At 42.6% G+C, this 16963-nt stretch overlaps 1 protein-coding gene across 4 annotated transcripts in view; it reads right to left on the reverse strand.

Annotated features, from left to right (window-relative positions):
- The window catches only part of usp34 (ubiquitin specific peptidase 34), a 247547-nt gene extending 231606 nt beyond the window's left edge, over positions 1–15941 (reverse strand). For all 4 annotated transcript variants that reach the window (XM_067989067.1, XM_067989065.1, XM_067989066.1 and 1 more), the window contains exon 1: positions 15724–15941. In XM_067989067.1, the coding sequence (XP_067845168.1) occupies positions 15724–15766 (43 nt within the window). In that variant the 5' untranslated portion in view covers positions 15767–15941. The remainder of the gene's footprint in view (positions 1–15723) is intronic.
- Positions 15942–16963: the final 1022 nt, after the last annotated feature.

Here is a 16963-nt window from a genome sequence, read left to right on the forward strand (position 1 = left end):
TATGAGGGACTTGTCAAATGCCTTCTGGAAGTCCATATAAACATCCACAGACATTCCCCTGTCCACTACTTCAGTCATCTCTTCAAAAAAATTCAATCAGGTTCATCAGGCATGACCTACCCTTTACAAATCTATGCTGTCTCACTCTGATCAGCTGAAAATTTTCAAGGTGTTCAGTCACTCTATCCTTAATTATAGACTCTAATAATTTTCCCGACAACAGATGTTAGGCTAAACTGGTCTATAATTCCCTGGTTTTCCTCTCACCTTTCTTAAATAGCAGAGTGACATGTGCAATTTTCCAATCTAAAGGGTCAGTTCCTGAATCTAGAGAACTTTGAAAGATTATAGTTAGGGCTTCTGCAATGTTCTCACCTACTTCTTTTAAAACCCTGGGATGGAAACCATCTGGTCCTAGAGATTTGTCACTCTTCAGTGCCATTATTTTCTTTATTACTGTTAATTCGCTTACATTAATTCTGGCAAGTCCCCGCCCCGATTCAAAATTAGTTTCCTTGGGGCGTCCAGCATGCTATCCTCTTCCTCTAATGTAAATATTGATGCAAAGTAATTATTTAATATGTCCATTTCCTTATTTTCATTTACAATATCACATTATCTGTTTTTAAGGGGCCCGCAGTGCTCTTGGCCACCCTCTTTTTCCTGATATAAATGTAAAAGTGTTGATTTTGATATCCCTTACAAGTTTCTTTTCATATTTCCTTTTGTAGCTCTTACCATCTGTTTTGTCACCCATTGCTGTTCTTTGTATCTCTCCAAGTCGCCAGGATCTTTGCTATTTTTTTCATTTTTGTATGCTTTTCCTTTTAGTTCTATGTTGTCCCTGGCTTTTTTTTTGGTAAGAAGCGCTCTTGCCCTTTAGGGGTATTAACTGGTTCTGTACCACGTTAAATTTTTTTTTGAACACCTCCCAATGATCATCTGCTGTCTTACCCATTAACAGATTTGCCCAGTTTACTGTGGACAGTCTGTCTCATCCCGTTAAAGCCGACCTTACCTAAATTTAGATTCTTAGTTGCTGATACGGGTTTCTCACTTTCAAACAACATTGAACTTGATCATATTATGATCGCTATTAGACAAATGTTCACGCACCGTTAGGCTGTTAACTAAATCTGGCTCATTACTCATTATTAAATCTAAATATGGCCTGCCCCTTTGTTGGTTCTAGGACATATTGTTACAGAAAGCTGTACTGAACACACCAGAAATTCGTTAGCTTTCGTATTGATTGGGATAAGCAGACGAGCTCATGTCAGAAAGGTATGTTTTTCTCACACATTTGTTATTTCTCTCCTAATTTAATTACCTTTCCCTGCAGTGCCTAAAGCATAATTTCTGACTATCACTCTACTCTCTTCCTTTTCATTTGTTTTAGAATTATTAATTATACTACCTTTTCCACCTGGCCCTCCCCCACATTTGCTAGTTTGAAGTCCTTGTGACCACCCTATTTATCTTTTCTGCTAGGACCCTAGTCGCAGCTTGATTCAGGTGGAGTCCATCCCAACTGTACAGTTCCTTCCTGTCCCAGTACTGGTACCAGCGTCCCATGAAATGGAACCCCTCTTCCCCACACCACTCCTTCAGCCATGTGTTCACCTCCTTAATCTGCTTATCCCTACGCCAATTTGCACATAGCTTGGATAATAATCCAGAGATTATAGACCTTGAAGTCCTGTTTTTTTAAATTTAGCTCCTAGTACTCTCCGAACAGGACATCTTGCCTACTCTTTCCTACACTGTTGGTCCCAACATGGGCGACAACGACTGGATCCTCCCCCTCCAATATCCTTTCAAGCTGGTTCGAGACGTCCCTCTCCCTGCCACCAGGTAGGCAACATACCATGTGAGAATACCAATCCTGCTATCTGTCCATCAAATTATCAAATCCCCTACATAAGAATATAAGAAATAGGAGCAGGAGTAGACCACATGAGTAATGAGCCAGATTTAGTTAACAGTCTAACAGTGTGTGAACATTTGTCTAATAGTGGTCATAATATGATCAAGTTCAATGTTGTTTGAAAGTGAGAAACCCGTATCAGCAACTAAGATTCTAAATTTAGGTAAGGTTGGCTTTAACGGGATGAGACAAGCCCTCAAGCCTCCTCCGCCATTTAATCAGATCATGGCTGATCTTCGACCTCAACTCCAATTTCCTGCCCGATCCCCATAGTGTCCAGAAATCTGTTTATCTCAGCCTTCAATATATTCAACGACTCAGCATCCATAGCCCTCTGGGGTAGAGAATTCCAAAGATTCACAACCCTCAGAGTGAGGAAACTCCAAATATACTACATCCACTGGCTCCCCTTTATCTACCCTGCCAGTTACATCCTCAAAAAACTCAATAAATTTGACAAACACAATTTCCCTTTCATTAAGCCATGTTGACTTTGCCTAATCATATGATTTTCTAAGTGCCCTGTTAACACTTCCTTAATAATGGATTCCAGCATTTTCCCAACGACTGACATCAGACTAACTAGCCTGTAGTTCCTTGTTTTCTCTCTCCCTCCTTTCTTTCTTGAATAGCGGGGGTCACATTTGCTATCTTCCAGTCCGCTGGGACCATTCTAGAATCTAGGGAATTTTGGAAGATCATAACCAATGCATCCACTATCTCTGCAGCCACCTCTTTTAGAACCCTCGGATGTAGACCATCAAGTCCAGGGGATTTATCAGCTTTTACTCCCATTAGTTTCTCAAGTACTTTTCCTCTACTGATATTAATTGCTTTAAGTTCCTCACTCTCATTAGACCCTCAGTTCCCCACTATTTCTGGTATGTTTTTTGTGTCTTCTACTGTGAAGGCAGATACTTGTTTAACACATCTGCCATTTCCTGATTCCCCATTATAATTTCTCCTGTCTCAGCCTCTAAAAGGGACCAACATTTACTTTTGCTACTCTCTTCCTTTTTACATACTTGTGGAAGCTCTTACAATTCGTTTTTACATTTCTTGCTAGTTTACTTTCATATTCTATTTTCTCTCAATCAATTTTTTGGTCATCCTTTGCTGGTTTCTAAAACTCACCCAATCCTCAGGCTTGCTACTCTTCTTGACCACATTATAATCTAATACAATCCTTAACTTCTTTAGTTAGCCATGGGTGGATCACTTTTCCTGTGGAGTTTTTATTTCTCAATGGAATGGATATTTGTTGAAAATATTGAAATATTTCTTTAACTGTTTGCCATTGCTTTTCAACCGTCATACCCTTTAACTTGGTTTCCCAATCTACCTTGGCCAACTCGCCCCTCATACCTATGTAATTGGCTTTAAGTTTAAGACTCCAGTTTCTGACTTAAGTATGTCACTCTCAAACTCAATGTGAAATTCTATCATATTATGATCACTCTTCCCCAGAGGATCCCTTACTGTGAGACTACTAATTAACCCTGTCTCATTACATAATACAAGATCTAAAATAGCTGTTCCCTGGATGGTTCTATGATGTATTGCTCTAGGAAACCGTCTCGAATGCATTCCATGAACTAATGTAAGGAGTCTTACAACCCAGGTTATAGTCCAACAGTTTTATTTGAAATCACAAGCTTTCGGAGGCTTCCTCCTTCATCAGGTGAGTGTAGGATTCCATAAAGGTATAGCATATATAGTCAGAGAACAATGCCTGATGATTACAGATAATCTTTTCAACTGCCTATTATCAAAGCAATCAAAGGAGTTGAATGGTGTTCAGAGAAACATTACATATAAGACTACTGAATAGACAAACGGTCAGAACACAGACACACACAGAGACCCGAAACGCAGAGAAAGAGATAGAATGACCAGTTGTATTAAAACGATAACTTTTTTTTCCCCACTGGTGGGGTTACATGTAGCGTGACATGAACCCAAGATCCCAGTTGAGGCTGTCCTCATGGGTGCGGAACTTGGCTATCAATTTCTGCTCGATGATTTTGCGTTGTCATGTGTCTCGAAGGCCGCCTCGGAGAACGCTTACCCGAAGATCGGAGGCTGAATGTCCTTGACTGCTGAAGTGTTCCCCGACTGGGAGGGAACCCTCCTGTCTGGCGATTGTTGCGCGGTGTCCGTTCATCCGTTGTCGCAGTGTCTGCATGGTCTCGCCGATGTACCATGCTCCGGGGCATCCTTTCCTGCAACGTATGAGGTAGACAACGTTGGCCGAGTCGCAGGAGTATGAACCATGTACCTGGTGGGTGGTGTCCTCTCGTGTGATGGTGGTATCTGTGTCGATGATCTGGCATGTCTTGCAGAGGTTGCTATGGCAGGGTTGTGTGGTGTCGTGGACGCTGTTCTCCTGAAAGCTGGGTAGTTTGCTGCGAACGATGGTCTGTTTGAGGTTAGGTGGCTGTTTGAAGGTGTTTGAGTAGTGGAGGCGAGGCGCTAAGGCCATCCCTACGCCTCCACTACTCGCCTTCAAACAGCCACCTAACCTCAAACAGACAATCGTTCGCAGCAAACTACCCAGCTTTCAGGAGAACAGCGTCCACGACACCACACAACCCTGCCATAGCAACCTCTGCAAGACATGCCAGATCATCGACACAGATACCACCATCACACGAGAGGACACCACCCACCAGGTACATGGTTCATACTCCTGCGACTCGGCCAACGTTGTCAACCTCATACGTTGCAGGAAAGGATGCCCCGGAGCATGGTACATCGGCGAGACCATGCAGACACTGCGACAACGGATGAACGGACACCGCGCAACAATCGCCAGACAGGAGGGTTCCCTCCCAGTCGGGGAACATTTCAGCAGTCAAGGACATTCAGCCTCCGATCTTCGGGTAAGCGTTCTCCAAGGCGGCCTTCGAGACACATGACAACGCAAAATCGTCGAGCAGAAATTGACAGCCAAGTTCCGCACCCAGCCTCAACCGGGATCTTGGGTTCATGTCATGCTACATGTAACCCCACCAGCGAAAAAAAAGTTATCTGTTTTTAATACAACTGGTCATTCTATCTCTTTCTCTGCCTTTCGGGTGTGTCTCGCTCTGTCTTTGTGTTGTGACCGTTTGTGTATTCGGTAGTCTTGTATGTAATGTTTCCCTGTCTGAACACCATTCAATTCCTTTGATTGCTTTGATAACGGGCAGTTGGAAAGATTATCTGTAATCACCAGGCATTGTTCTCTGACTATATATGCTATACCTTTATGGAATCCTACACTCACCTGACGAAGGAGGAAGCCTCCGACAGCTTGTGATTTCAAATAAAACTGTTGGACTATAACCTGGTGTTGTAAGACTCCTTACATTTGTCCACCCCAGTCCATCACCGGCATCTCCACATCATTCCATGAACTAGTCCTCCAAACTACCGCTGCCAATTTGATTTGCCCAGTCTATATGATGATGAAAGTCCCCCACAATTACTGCATTATCTTTGTTACAAGCTCCTATTATTTCATGATTAATACTCTGTCCAATGGTATTGCTACTATTAGGGGGCCTATAAACTACTCCCACCAGTGTTTTCTGCCCCTTGTTATTTCTTATTTCCACCCATACTGATTCTACTTCCTGATCTTCTGAGCCAAGATCCTCTCCCACCACTGTCCTTATGTCAACCTTTATTATTCGGTCTACATCCCCTCCTTTTCCATTCTGCCTGTCTTTTCTAAATGTCATGTAGCCTGGAATATTTAGTTCCCAACCTTGGTCACTTTGCAACCATGTCTCTGTAATGGCTATTAGATCAAACCCATTTATCTCTTTATGTGCCACTAATTCATCTATCTTGTTACAAAAGCTCCATGCATTCAGATAAAGCGCCTTTAATTTTGACTTTTTAACCATTTTTTCCTGTTTTTGACATTATTTGCTGATGCACTATTAAACTCTCTGTCCCTTCCTGCCACACTCTGCTTACCTTTACCCAAATCATTACACTACTCTGCTTCCTTGACTTTCCTCATTAGATTTCTAAATTTCCCCTCACCTGACCCCCCACCCCCTTTTTCATTTAAAGCCCTATCTACAGCCCAAGTTATTTGATTCGCCAGGACGCTGGTCTCAGCGCGGTTTAAGTGGAGCCCGTCCCAACAGAACAGCTCCCTCTTTCCCCAGTACTGGTGCCAGTGCCCCATGAATCAAAACCACTGTCTCCCACACCACTCTGAGCCACGCATGATCTGTTTGCCCCTATGCCAATTTGCACGTGGCTCAGGTAGTAATCCAGAAATTACCATCTTTGAGGTTCTGCTTATTAATTTCGACCTTAGCGCCTCAAACTGTCTCAGCAGAACCCCATTCTTAGTTCTACCTACGTCGTTGGTTTCTACATGGACCACGACAATGGGATCCTCCCCCTCGTACTCCAAGTTCTTTTCCAGCCACGGGGAGATATCCTTAACCCTGGCACTGGGCAGGCAACACAGCCTTCGGGACTCGGTCACGGCTGCAGAGAACAGAATCTATCCCCTTGACTATACTATCCCCTACCGCATTCCTTTTTACCTGTTGGACAAGGTCAAAGGCTGAGGCTCCTCCATCACTACAACCTGGATCCTCATACCTGCTTGACTCGCAGTCACATCCTCCTGTTCCTGATCACTGAATAAATCTAAACTACTACTTAATCTAAGGGGTGTGACTGCGTCCTGGATCAAAGTGTCCAGGTAACTCTCCACTCTCCCCCCTGCATCGTACTGTCTGCAGCTCGGACTCCTGCTCAACAACTCTGAGCCGAAGTTCCTCGAGCTGCAGATGCGGTTGCCAGAGATCACGCTGCTCTCCACCAATTCTCACATGCTGCAGTTACATACAATTACCACATAAGGCTTCTCCTCCTCCTTTGGGCAGCCTCTTGCTCCTTAGTGCCATGGTCAGCATTCTGGCTGTCCTTCTGACAGTCTTTATCCTTATCCTCACAGGTAGCAAGTACACTGTTGGATAGGATCAGTTGCTGCAGATCCTTGTTCTCTATCTCACCTGAGTTCCCCTTACTCTGTACACTATCAGTCACATCAACCCCGTTCTGATCCTGTACCTCTCAACCGAGGTCTGGCGCAAACAGTCCAGATACTCCTCCTCCCTTTTGTGTCGGAGTGTCTCCAACTCGCACTCCAGCTCAATGATTCTGAGCTGGAGAGATATGAGGCTGAGACATCTACTGCAGATGTGTGCACTCGGGACAGTCTCGATGTCCACAAACTTCCACATACTGCAGTCCAGACACGGAACCTGCTCTGCCGTATCTTAATCTATATTTATTTATCGATAATTACTTTTTAGTCTTTTCTGTCCTCTCTTTTTATTTTTAAATCCATTTGAACAGGCAGACACGGCCTCAGTTTAACATCTCATCCAAAGAGAGCACTTTCCGAAAATGCAGCTCTACCTCAGTACTGCCCTGAAGTGTCAGGCTAGAATGTGTGCTTACGTCCTTTCAAGTGGAGTTTGAACCCACTGCATTCTGAGTCAGAAGCAAGAGTGCTTGCAGACAGCTACACTGACATTTGACTCAGTGGTGGCACTTCTGCTTCTGAGGCCGAGAGCAATCACACAGCCATGGATCAAGCAGAGTAATGCAAGCTAATGAAAATGGGCATTCTGTACCTCTACAAAAATCGGTAGCTGAGTGATCATTTCTCATCACTTTTTTTTTAAAAACACACTTTTCCCCCTCCCCAGCTCCAATTAAAATGTAAGTATCATAATCTGAACGAGATCTGAGAATATGGGATCTTTTATAGAATCATAGAAGTTACAACATGGAAACAGGCCCTTCGGCCCAACATGTCCATGTCGCCCAGTTTATACCACTAAGCTAGTCCCAATTGCCTGCACTTGGCCCATATCCCTCTATACCCATCTTACCCATGTAACTGTCCAAATGCTTTTTAAAAGACAAAATTGTACCCGCCTCTACTACTGCCTCTGGCAGCTCGTTCCAGACACTCACCACCCTTTGAGTGAAAAAATTGCCCCTCTGGACCCTTTTGCATCTCTCCCCTCTCACCTTAAATCTATGCCCCCTCGTTATAGACTCCCCTACCTTTGGGAAAAGATTTTGACTATCTACCTTATCTATGCCCCTCATTATTTTATAGACTTCTATAAGATCACCCCTTAACCTCCTACTCTCCAGGGAAAAAAGTCCCAGTCTGTCTAACCTCTCCCTATAAGTCAAACCATCAAGTCCCGGTAGCATCCTAGTAAATCTTTTCTGCACTCTTTCTAGTTTAATAATATCCTTTCTATAATAGGGTGACCAGAACTGTACACAGTACTCCAAGTGTGGCCTCACCAATGCCCTGTACAACTTCAACAAGACATCCCAACTCCTGCATTCAATGTTCTGACCAATGAAACCAAGCATGCCGAATGCCTTCTTCACCACCCTATCCACCTGTGACTCCACTTTCAAGGAGCTATGAATCTGTACTCCCAGATCTCTTTGTTCTATAACTCTCCCCAACGCCCTACCATTAACGGAGTAGGTCCTGGCCCGATTCGATCTACCAAAATGCATCACCTCACATTTATCTAAATTAAACTCCATCTGCCATTCATCGGCCCACTGGCCCAATTTATCAAGATCCCGTTGCAATCCTAGATAACCTTCTTCACTGTCCACAATGCCACCAATCTTGGTGTCATCTGCAAACTTACTAACCATGCCTCCTAAATTCTCATCCAAATCATTAATATAAATCACAAATAACAGCGGACCCAGCACCGATCCCTGAGGCACACCGCTGGACACAGGCATCCAGTTTGAAAAACAACCCTCTACAACCACCCTCTGTCTTCTGTCGTCAAGCCAATTTTGTATCCAATTGGCTACCTCACCTTGGATCCCATGAGATTTAACCTTATGTAACAACCTACCATGCGGTACCTTGTCAAATGCTTTGCTGAAGTCCATGTAGACCATGTCTACTGCACAGCCCTCATCTATCTTCTTGGTTACCCCTTCAAAAAACTCAATCAAATTCGTGAGACATGATTTTCCTCTCACAAAACCATGCTGACTGTTCCTAATTAGTCCCTGCCTCTCCAAATGCCTGTAGATCCTGTCCCTCAGAATACCCTCTAACAACTTACCGACTACAGATGTCAGGCTCACTGGTCTGTAGTTCCCAGGATTTTCCCTGCCGCCCTTCTTAAACAAAGGCACAACATTTGCTACCCTCCAATCTTCAGGCACCTCACCTGTAGCGGTGGATGATTCAAATATCTCTGCTAGGGGACCCGCAATTTCCTCCCTAACCTCCCATAACGTCCTGGGATACATTTCATCAGGTCCCGGAGATTTATCTACCTTGATGCGCGTTAAGACTTCCAGCACCTCCCTCTCTGTAATATGTACACTCCTCAAGACATCACTATTTATTTCCCCAAGTTCCCTAACATCCATGCCTTTCTCAACCGTAAATACCGATGTGAAATATTCATTCAGGATCTCACCCATCTCTTGTGGTTCCGCACATAGATGACCTTGTTGATCCTTAAGAGGCCCTACTCTCTCCCTAGTTACCCTTTTGCCCTTTATGTATTTGTAGAAGCTCTTTGGATTCACCTTTGCCTGATCTGCCAAAGCAATCTCATATCCCCTTTTTGCCCTCCTGATTTCTCTCTTAACTCTACTCCGGCAATCTCTATACTCTTCAAGGGATCCACTTGATCCCAGCTGCCTATGCATGTCATATGCCTCCTTCTTCTTTTTGACTAGGGCCTCAATCTCCCGAGTCATCCAAGGTTCCCTACTTCTACCAGCCTTGCCCTTCACTTTATAAGGAATGTGCTTACTCTGAACCCTGGTTAACACACTTTTGAAAGCCTCCCACTTACCAGACGTCCCTTTGCCTGCCAACAGACTCTCCCAATCAACTTCTGAAAGTTCCTGTCTAATACCATCAAAATTGGCCTTTCCCCAATTTAGAATTTTAACTTTTGGGCCAGACCTATCCTTCTCCATAGCTATCTTAAAACTAATGGAATTATGATCACTGGTCCCAAAGTGATCCCTCACTAACACTTCTGTCACCTGCCCTTCCTTATTTCCCAAGAGGAGGTCAAGTTTTGCCCCTTCTCTAGTCAGGCCATCCACATACTGAATGAGAAATTCCTCCTGAATACACTCAACAAATTTCTCTCCATCCAAGCCCCTAATGCTATGGCTGTCCCAGTCAATGTTGGGAAAGTTAAAGTCCCCTACTATTACCACCCTATTTTTCTTGCAGCTGTCTGTAATCTCCTTACATATTTGCTCCTCAATTTCCCGTTGACTATTTGGGGGTCTGTAGTACAATCCTATCAAAGTGATCTCTCCCTTCTTATTTTTCAGTTCTACCCATATAGACTCAGTGGGCGAACCCTCGGATATATCCCCTCTCACTACTGCCGTGATGTTCTCCCTAATCAAGAACGCAACTCCCCCTCCTCTATCTTTCCTATAGCATCTGTACCCTGGAACATTGAGCTGCCAGTCCTGCCCCTCCCTTAGCCATGTTTCAGTAATAGCTATAACATCCCAGTCCCATGTACCCATCCATGCCCTGAGTTCATCTGCCTTGCCCATCAGACTTCTTGCATTGAAATAAATGCAGTTTAATCTAGACTTCCCTTGGTCTTTGCCCTGCTTTCTCAGACCATCTGTCCGGTCATGTTCTGTACACTCTCCCTTACTGCCTTTTGTTTCTGTCACCACTTTATTTCCCACTGACTTCCTGCATCGGTTCCCATCCCCCTGCCACATTAGTTTAAACCCTCCCCAACAGCACTGGCAAACACTCCCCCTAGGACATTGGTTCCAGTCCTGCCCAGATGCAGACCGTCCAATTTGTACTGGTCCCACCTCCCCCAGAACCGGTTCCAATGGCCCAGGAATTTGAATCCCTCCCTCTTGCACCATCTCTCAAGCCACGTATTCATCTTAGCTATCCTGTCATTCCTACTCTGACTAACCCGTGGCACTGGTAGCAATCCTGAGATTACTACCTTTGAGGTCCTACACTTTAGTTTAACTCCTAACTCCCTAAATTCAGCTTGTAGGACCTCATCCTGTTTTTTACCTATATCGTTGGTGCCTATATGCACCACGACAACTGGCTGTTCACCCTCCACCTCCAGAATGTCCTGCAGCCGCTCCGAGACATCCTTGACCCTTGCACCAGGGAGGCAACATACCATCCTGGAGTCTCGGTTGCGTCCGCAGAAACGCCTGTCTATTCCCCTTACAATCGAGTCCCCTATCACTATAGCTCTGCCACTCTTTTTCCTGCCCTCCTGTGCAGCAGAGCCAGCCACGGTGCCATGAACCTGGCCACTGCCACCTTCCCCTGGTGAGCCATCTCCCCCAACAGTATCCAAAACGGTATACCTGTTTTGGAGGGAGATGACCGCAGGGGACCCTTGCACTGCCTTCCTACTCTTCCTCTGTCTGTTGGTCACCCATTCACTATCTCCCTCAGTAATTTTTATCTGCGGTGTGACCAACTCACTGAACGTGCTATCCACGACTTTCTCAGCATCGCGGATGCTCCAAAGTGAGTCCATCCGCAGCTCCAGAGCCGTCAAGCGGTCAAACAATAGCTGCAACTTGAACAGACGGCACCTCCGACAAGACAGCACTCCCTCAATTATATAGTGAGCTATCAGCCTAAATTACATGCTCAAGTCCTTAAGAGGGGCTTGAACCCACAATCTCCTGACTCAAGAGAGAATGTGTTATTAACTGAGCCAAGCTAGCACTTACTGCCGCTGCAATTCCTGAGCCCCAATAGAGCCCTTGAAACCCAGGAAACAATCTAATATGCACTTATTTTTCTTATTTTGTGGGTCTGTCCTATTTGAATTTTAAATAGGTTTAGAAAGGGCTGCTTTTAGCACCATTACTTCATTAATGGAGAAATCCTAATCAGAACACCAAGATTGGTTTGCACCAGCAACTGGGAAAATAAATATATGCAAATATTTATTTAAACTTTATGCATGGTACCCAAGACCCCATGGTGCACGTCTCATGATGAGAGAAGTTTGGACGTCCCTGCCTTGGAGGGTCACAGCGTAATACTAATAAGCTGTGCAAGTTCCCTAGTAGAAAAATCACCATTTCTTTCCTCCTCACCAATACACACCATAAATAGGAAGTATAACATGTAATAGTTCAATCTTATTTCAAACAAGCAAACTTTTTTTTTAGTAACCTGGGCTGACTTCCTCATCTAAGTCAGCACAAGTTACAGATATGTACATATATACACACAAGCAATCTCATTTACAGTATACTAGTGCTGTGTTCCATTTCTGGGCTAAACCCACTCACAGAATTATAAATTGGTATATCTGTCTCATTTATGTTGTATGCTCTCAACAAGGCAGCGCCACAGCCAAAATGACTACACCCCTTTGTGCAAAGTGGTACAAAGCGCAATCATCTCAATGGCAGCAATATACCAAAGTGCAGGATGCCAGAATGCTTAGTTTATCACAAATTTAATAGCCATTTATACTGTACTGCTTGAACTGGACTTGGAACAAAAAACTATTGGAGGCAAGTTTCATTAAGCCAGACCTATACAAAAAGGGTACACACAAACATTTACATAGCAACAGAAGAAAAAAACAGGATGGTGCAGATGCCAGCTAAGTACCAACATCCAACTGGCAGTAAAAAAGGGGGTAAAAATAAGCATCCTGTTCTGTCATGTAGGAATTAACTGTCATCTAACTGGAATTCAAGGTGTATAGTATTCTGGAAGTTGTATTTTTTTCTTCCTTTCTTACACTCACACACTCTTACTTTTTCCAAAGTTAAAAAGGAAATTACTTTAAACCAAACCCATCTGAGCAACTTGCAGCCCATAACGGAGAACAAATAATTAGCAACAGACTTACGATACATGCAATATACACAAAACAAATTATATGGCACAAATTATGACTAGCAATCTGAGTTTCTGCATGTACGTGCTTTGCTAAACAGAATTTCAGTGAGATTGAAATACTTCCATAATCATAGCTTAGGCTGCACTGATAATGTCCTCCTGCATTGTCAACACTTGCAATCAAGTATCTCCAGGTAAGGCAACAGACACCAATTATGAATATCCTGCAAATGTATTCTCAAAAGATTTCAATGATTTCTGTGACTATAAACAAATAAACCCCCTTTCAAAAATAAATGGTTACTTCTATAGAACAGAAGACTGCAAGAGAGTTTCATTGTTGCTCACTAAAATATCTAATGCTACCACTTGGACAAACAATGTGAATGAGTATATATAGTGCCAAATCCAAACGGAGGCCTAGTTCTTCAAATCCCAAAAGGGCTGCATTCAATACCAACCATTAATAGGATGACTCAGCTGGACCCAAAAGAAGGTCACTACAACCGTAAATGACTGCTCTCACCATTACAATCATCTAGCTTTGGTTGTTCTTAAAAGCATAATAGTGATTTTTACACTGTGCGTAGCAACTATGAATATAATGTAGTGATTATCAAAGAATTGAACAATCTAAAATGTCCTTCTACTATACACAATCTCTCTGCATTCCCTTAACTAACATCTGTAACAAATTGGATATTTCAAGTAAGGCAATGTAGCATTTCAGACACATCTACAATCTAAACCCATGCACAGGGTTACAGCTGTACACAAAATTAATTTAAAATATACAGTACTGATAGGTATAGAATATGCCTGTTCTCAACGGTACGGTTCTTGGAATATAATATTACATGAGGCAGAGAAGTACAGCACAATGAAGTTACAACACGGAAACAGGCCATCGGCCCAACTAGTCCACGGCGGCGAGCGAATAATTCTAATCACATTTACCCAGCCTGTTCCCATATCCCTTCATTCACCTATCCACTCTAATTTTGAAAGTTGACATAGCTTCTGCCTCAACCACTAAGCAAATTCCATAGCCTCATAACTGTGTAGAAGTTTTTTCTGCCCTCTGTTCTAAATGTCTTACATTTAAATCAGGTACCTATGGCACCATATCATTGACCCCTCAACTATTGGTAACAGTATGTTTCTATCAACCTCTCCCATTGTTTCATAATTTTAAACATTTCCATTACATTGCTCCATAATCTGCTTTGTTCTAACATGTATGTATGTATGTGCATGCATACATACCAAGAGACCCAATTTCATATGCAATACAACATAGAGTGCAATTTGAGAACACAACTATTAATTACTTTATAATACCACACATAGTGGTCCACAATACCACATGAAATGGTTTATTAACCTGGTCTGCTGAATGGGTACAAAGAAATTAAAGACCCGACCTGGAAAATTGGGCAGCTGGAGTATCAGATGGAATCAATAATCAAACAGAGCTTCTCTCTCTTAGATCTATAGTTTTTTTTGAAAAAAATCTGAACACATCTGTCAATGCATTCTTCACAGGTGTTAAAGAATTCGTGAGAACAGAGACAAGTGAAATAGATAATGAAAATTGAAACAAGTACTCTTTATTTGCAGCAAGACAATCCTTAGGTGAGTAAATCTTTGCCATAATTTACTAAAAATACTTGAATAAAATTTGATCACAGAATGTAAGGCATCATTTCTAATACACAAGCAAACATCAGTCTTACAGATGAATGTCACGGTTAGTTATTTCTCCAAAAAATCTTCAATAATTAACTGAGTTTTTATCTTGAATTCACATCATACAAGGATGACTTCCATGTACATATTCAAGTCATAAAATGTACATAATAAAATTAAACCAGTTATGATAATTAAATGCTGGTAACTTTCTGCTAATGAAGACTCAATTTCCTACAATAGTTTGTGATGCAACCTTTGGAATACCTAAAATGAATGTTGCTTATAAGTACTAGCACTAATTAAATTTATTCAATGCAGCCACTGTATTGCACATAGCTTTTCAAAAAGGTACAGTTGTCAATATCAGGGAAAATTTAGGGATAAGATTTACAATCTAAAAAGAGATTGCAGGCCATCAAGGTGTGTTTATTTATTAAGACAAATAACATTTTTAAACTAATACAAGTCTCACTCCAAATGACTTGCACTCAATGAGCCTGCAAAAGCCATTATCCACATAAACTGAAAATTCATGATACCATTAAGAGCAAAAAGGCAATCTGATTTTAAGTGACTGATTAAACGACCCTCGTCAGCTGTTAATCCGTAATCACAAAAAGTGAAATCAAAGCAGGGTCCAGCTAAAATGTGCCCATTTCCCCATTTGTCTACAATACGGTTTAGTTACGAATTACTGGAATTTGGAAAGCAACATATACAACTCATGTTATACACTATCAATAATAAAATTGTCCAAACATATTAAATTATTGAACTCGAGGCCATATCTACCCCACAACCGTAATACCAACCATAATTTGTATTTTTTTAAAAATCCAGTCTATTCTCGTCAGCCTGACTTATTAGGCCACAAAAGCTCCAAGACATACATGTTCTAAATTTATTTAGAACCTGAATTGTAGCAAATTTCAAATAAATATTAAATATTACAGGACGCAAATCTCAAATGTAGGTAGCTGGTAAGGGGCGAAAGAAACAGTTTCAATGCAAAATGCCTTGAATGACCTGAGCACTTTTAAGACAGTGCCTAGGCCCGCACGAAGGCTAAAAACACACAGGCCAGAACCAATGGCTGTGCATTACTGCAGATTATTATTTTCCACACACCACATATAGGCCCGTGCAGGAACCGGGACATAATTTTACTACTTACTTGCATTTAACACATCCAACAGCTCTGCGCAGTTTTCGCACATCTTTCACTAATTTAACCATTTATCTGCCCTACGGCTTCTTGTTAAGTTCAATTGTTTGTTGTGCGACCGTTCGTTGTTTTGAAAAGGCGCTGAGGGAGGGGGAAGGGAGGGTAAGAGAGAAAAAAATCTGAATGCAAATTAACTGATCCGCACCAGAACGACTAGCTCGAGCTTCCGCGCCATTTTGATTTGGAGATGTCGTACGGGTGGCTTCGGGTATTTCCGCTTGCACTCGGCTCCTTCTCCTGCACCGCACACCACACACAGCCCCCAAGATGGCCGCCCCTCCCCGCCACAGCTTGTGCGCGCGTTCGCATGCCATTACTATACCAACCATACGTAACCACGGCGACGGCCGCTATGCCCCGCCCCGCGTCTTGGAAGGAATCGAGCGAGGCTTGAGTACTAGTTGTTGTAATGGTTGTTCATTTTAGAACCTAGCTGATGGTGAGAACACGTCAGAAAGGGACTGCAACCGGAATGTTGTTAGTTGTGCTATCCCACTCATCAATGAAGCACGGTGTTCGCTTATTAGGCTAAACTTTTCAAGATGAGCATCTCTGCAGAGCGAGGGGAAAGGCAACTCGGCCAATCAAGCTTGGTTTTTTTCTATCCGACGGTGGTGTAAGCAGTCCCTGGTGCGGTTGTTCTTAATTTATCATTTCTCCTATCTCTCGAAACCCCGTCTGATCTATTTCCTGCAGGAACTTGCTAAGTTACCTTTTAAAACACTTCAGTTAGAAGTGTTAAAATGACTCGATTTATTAAACCGCAGTACAACTTCCATTAATAGAAACTACGATATTTTTATCGGGACACGCACAAAAATGACCCCGAATTTTTCCAGTCACCAGAAGTCTGGTTTTAAAATGCTATATTTTCAATTTACTACTGTCTCAAGATTTGGAAGTTTTCAATTTTTTTTAATCAGCGAAATAAATCTACAAACCTATTTACAATAGGTTGTAGGTCTACAAACCTAGTCTTACCAATTCTGCTTCCTAATCAGTTTATATTTGGCGAAAATTGGCAACCCCACTGTCAACGTCGTTTAGTTCCTCTGACGGGTAGAGCGGGGATGTTACTGAAGCTCACAAGATGCTTACCGAAGGGGAAGGTCATTTGGCCATTTTAATTCATTCATCCAGAAAGATGCCATTGCTACATCTAATTGTTTCTTAAATGAATACGAGGTTT

Source organism: Heptranchias perlo, chromosome 8 (genome assembly GCF_035084215.1).
Source record: "Heptranchias perlo isolate sHepPer1 chromosome 8, sHepPer1.hap1, whole genome shotgun sequence".
In the NCBI taxonomy this organism is placed as follows: domain Eukaryota; kingdom Metazoa; phylum Chordata; class Chondrichthyes; order Hexanchiformes; family Hexanchidae; genus Heptranchias; species Heptranchias perlo.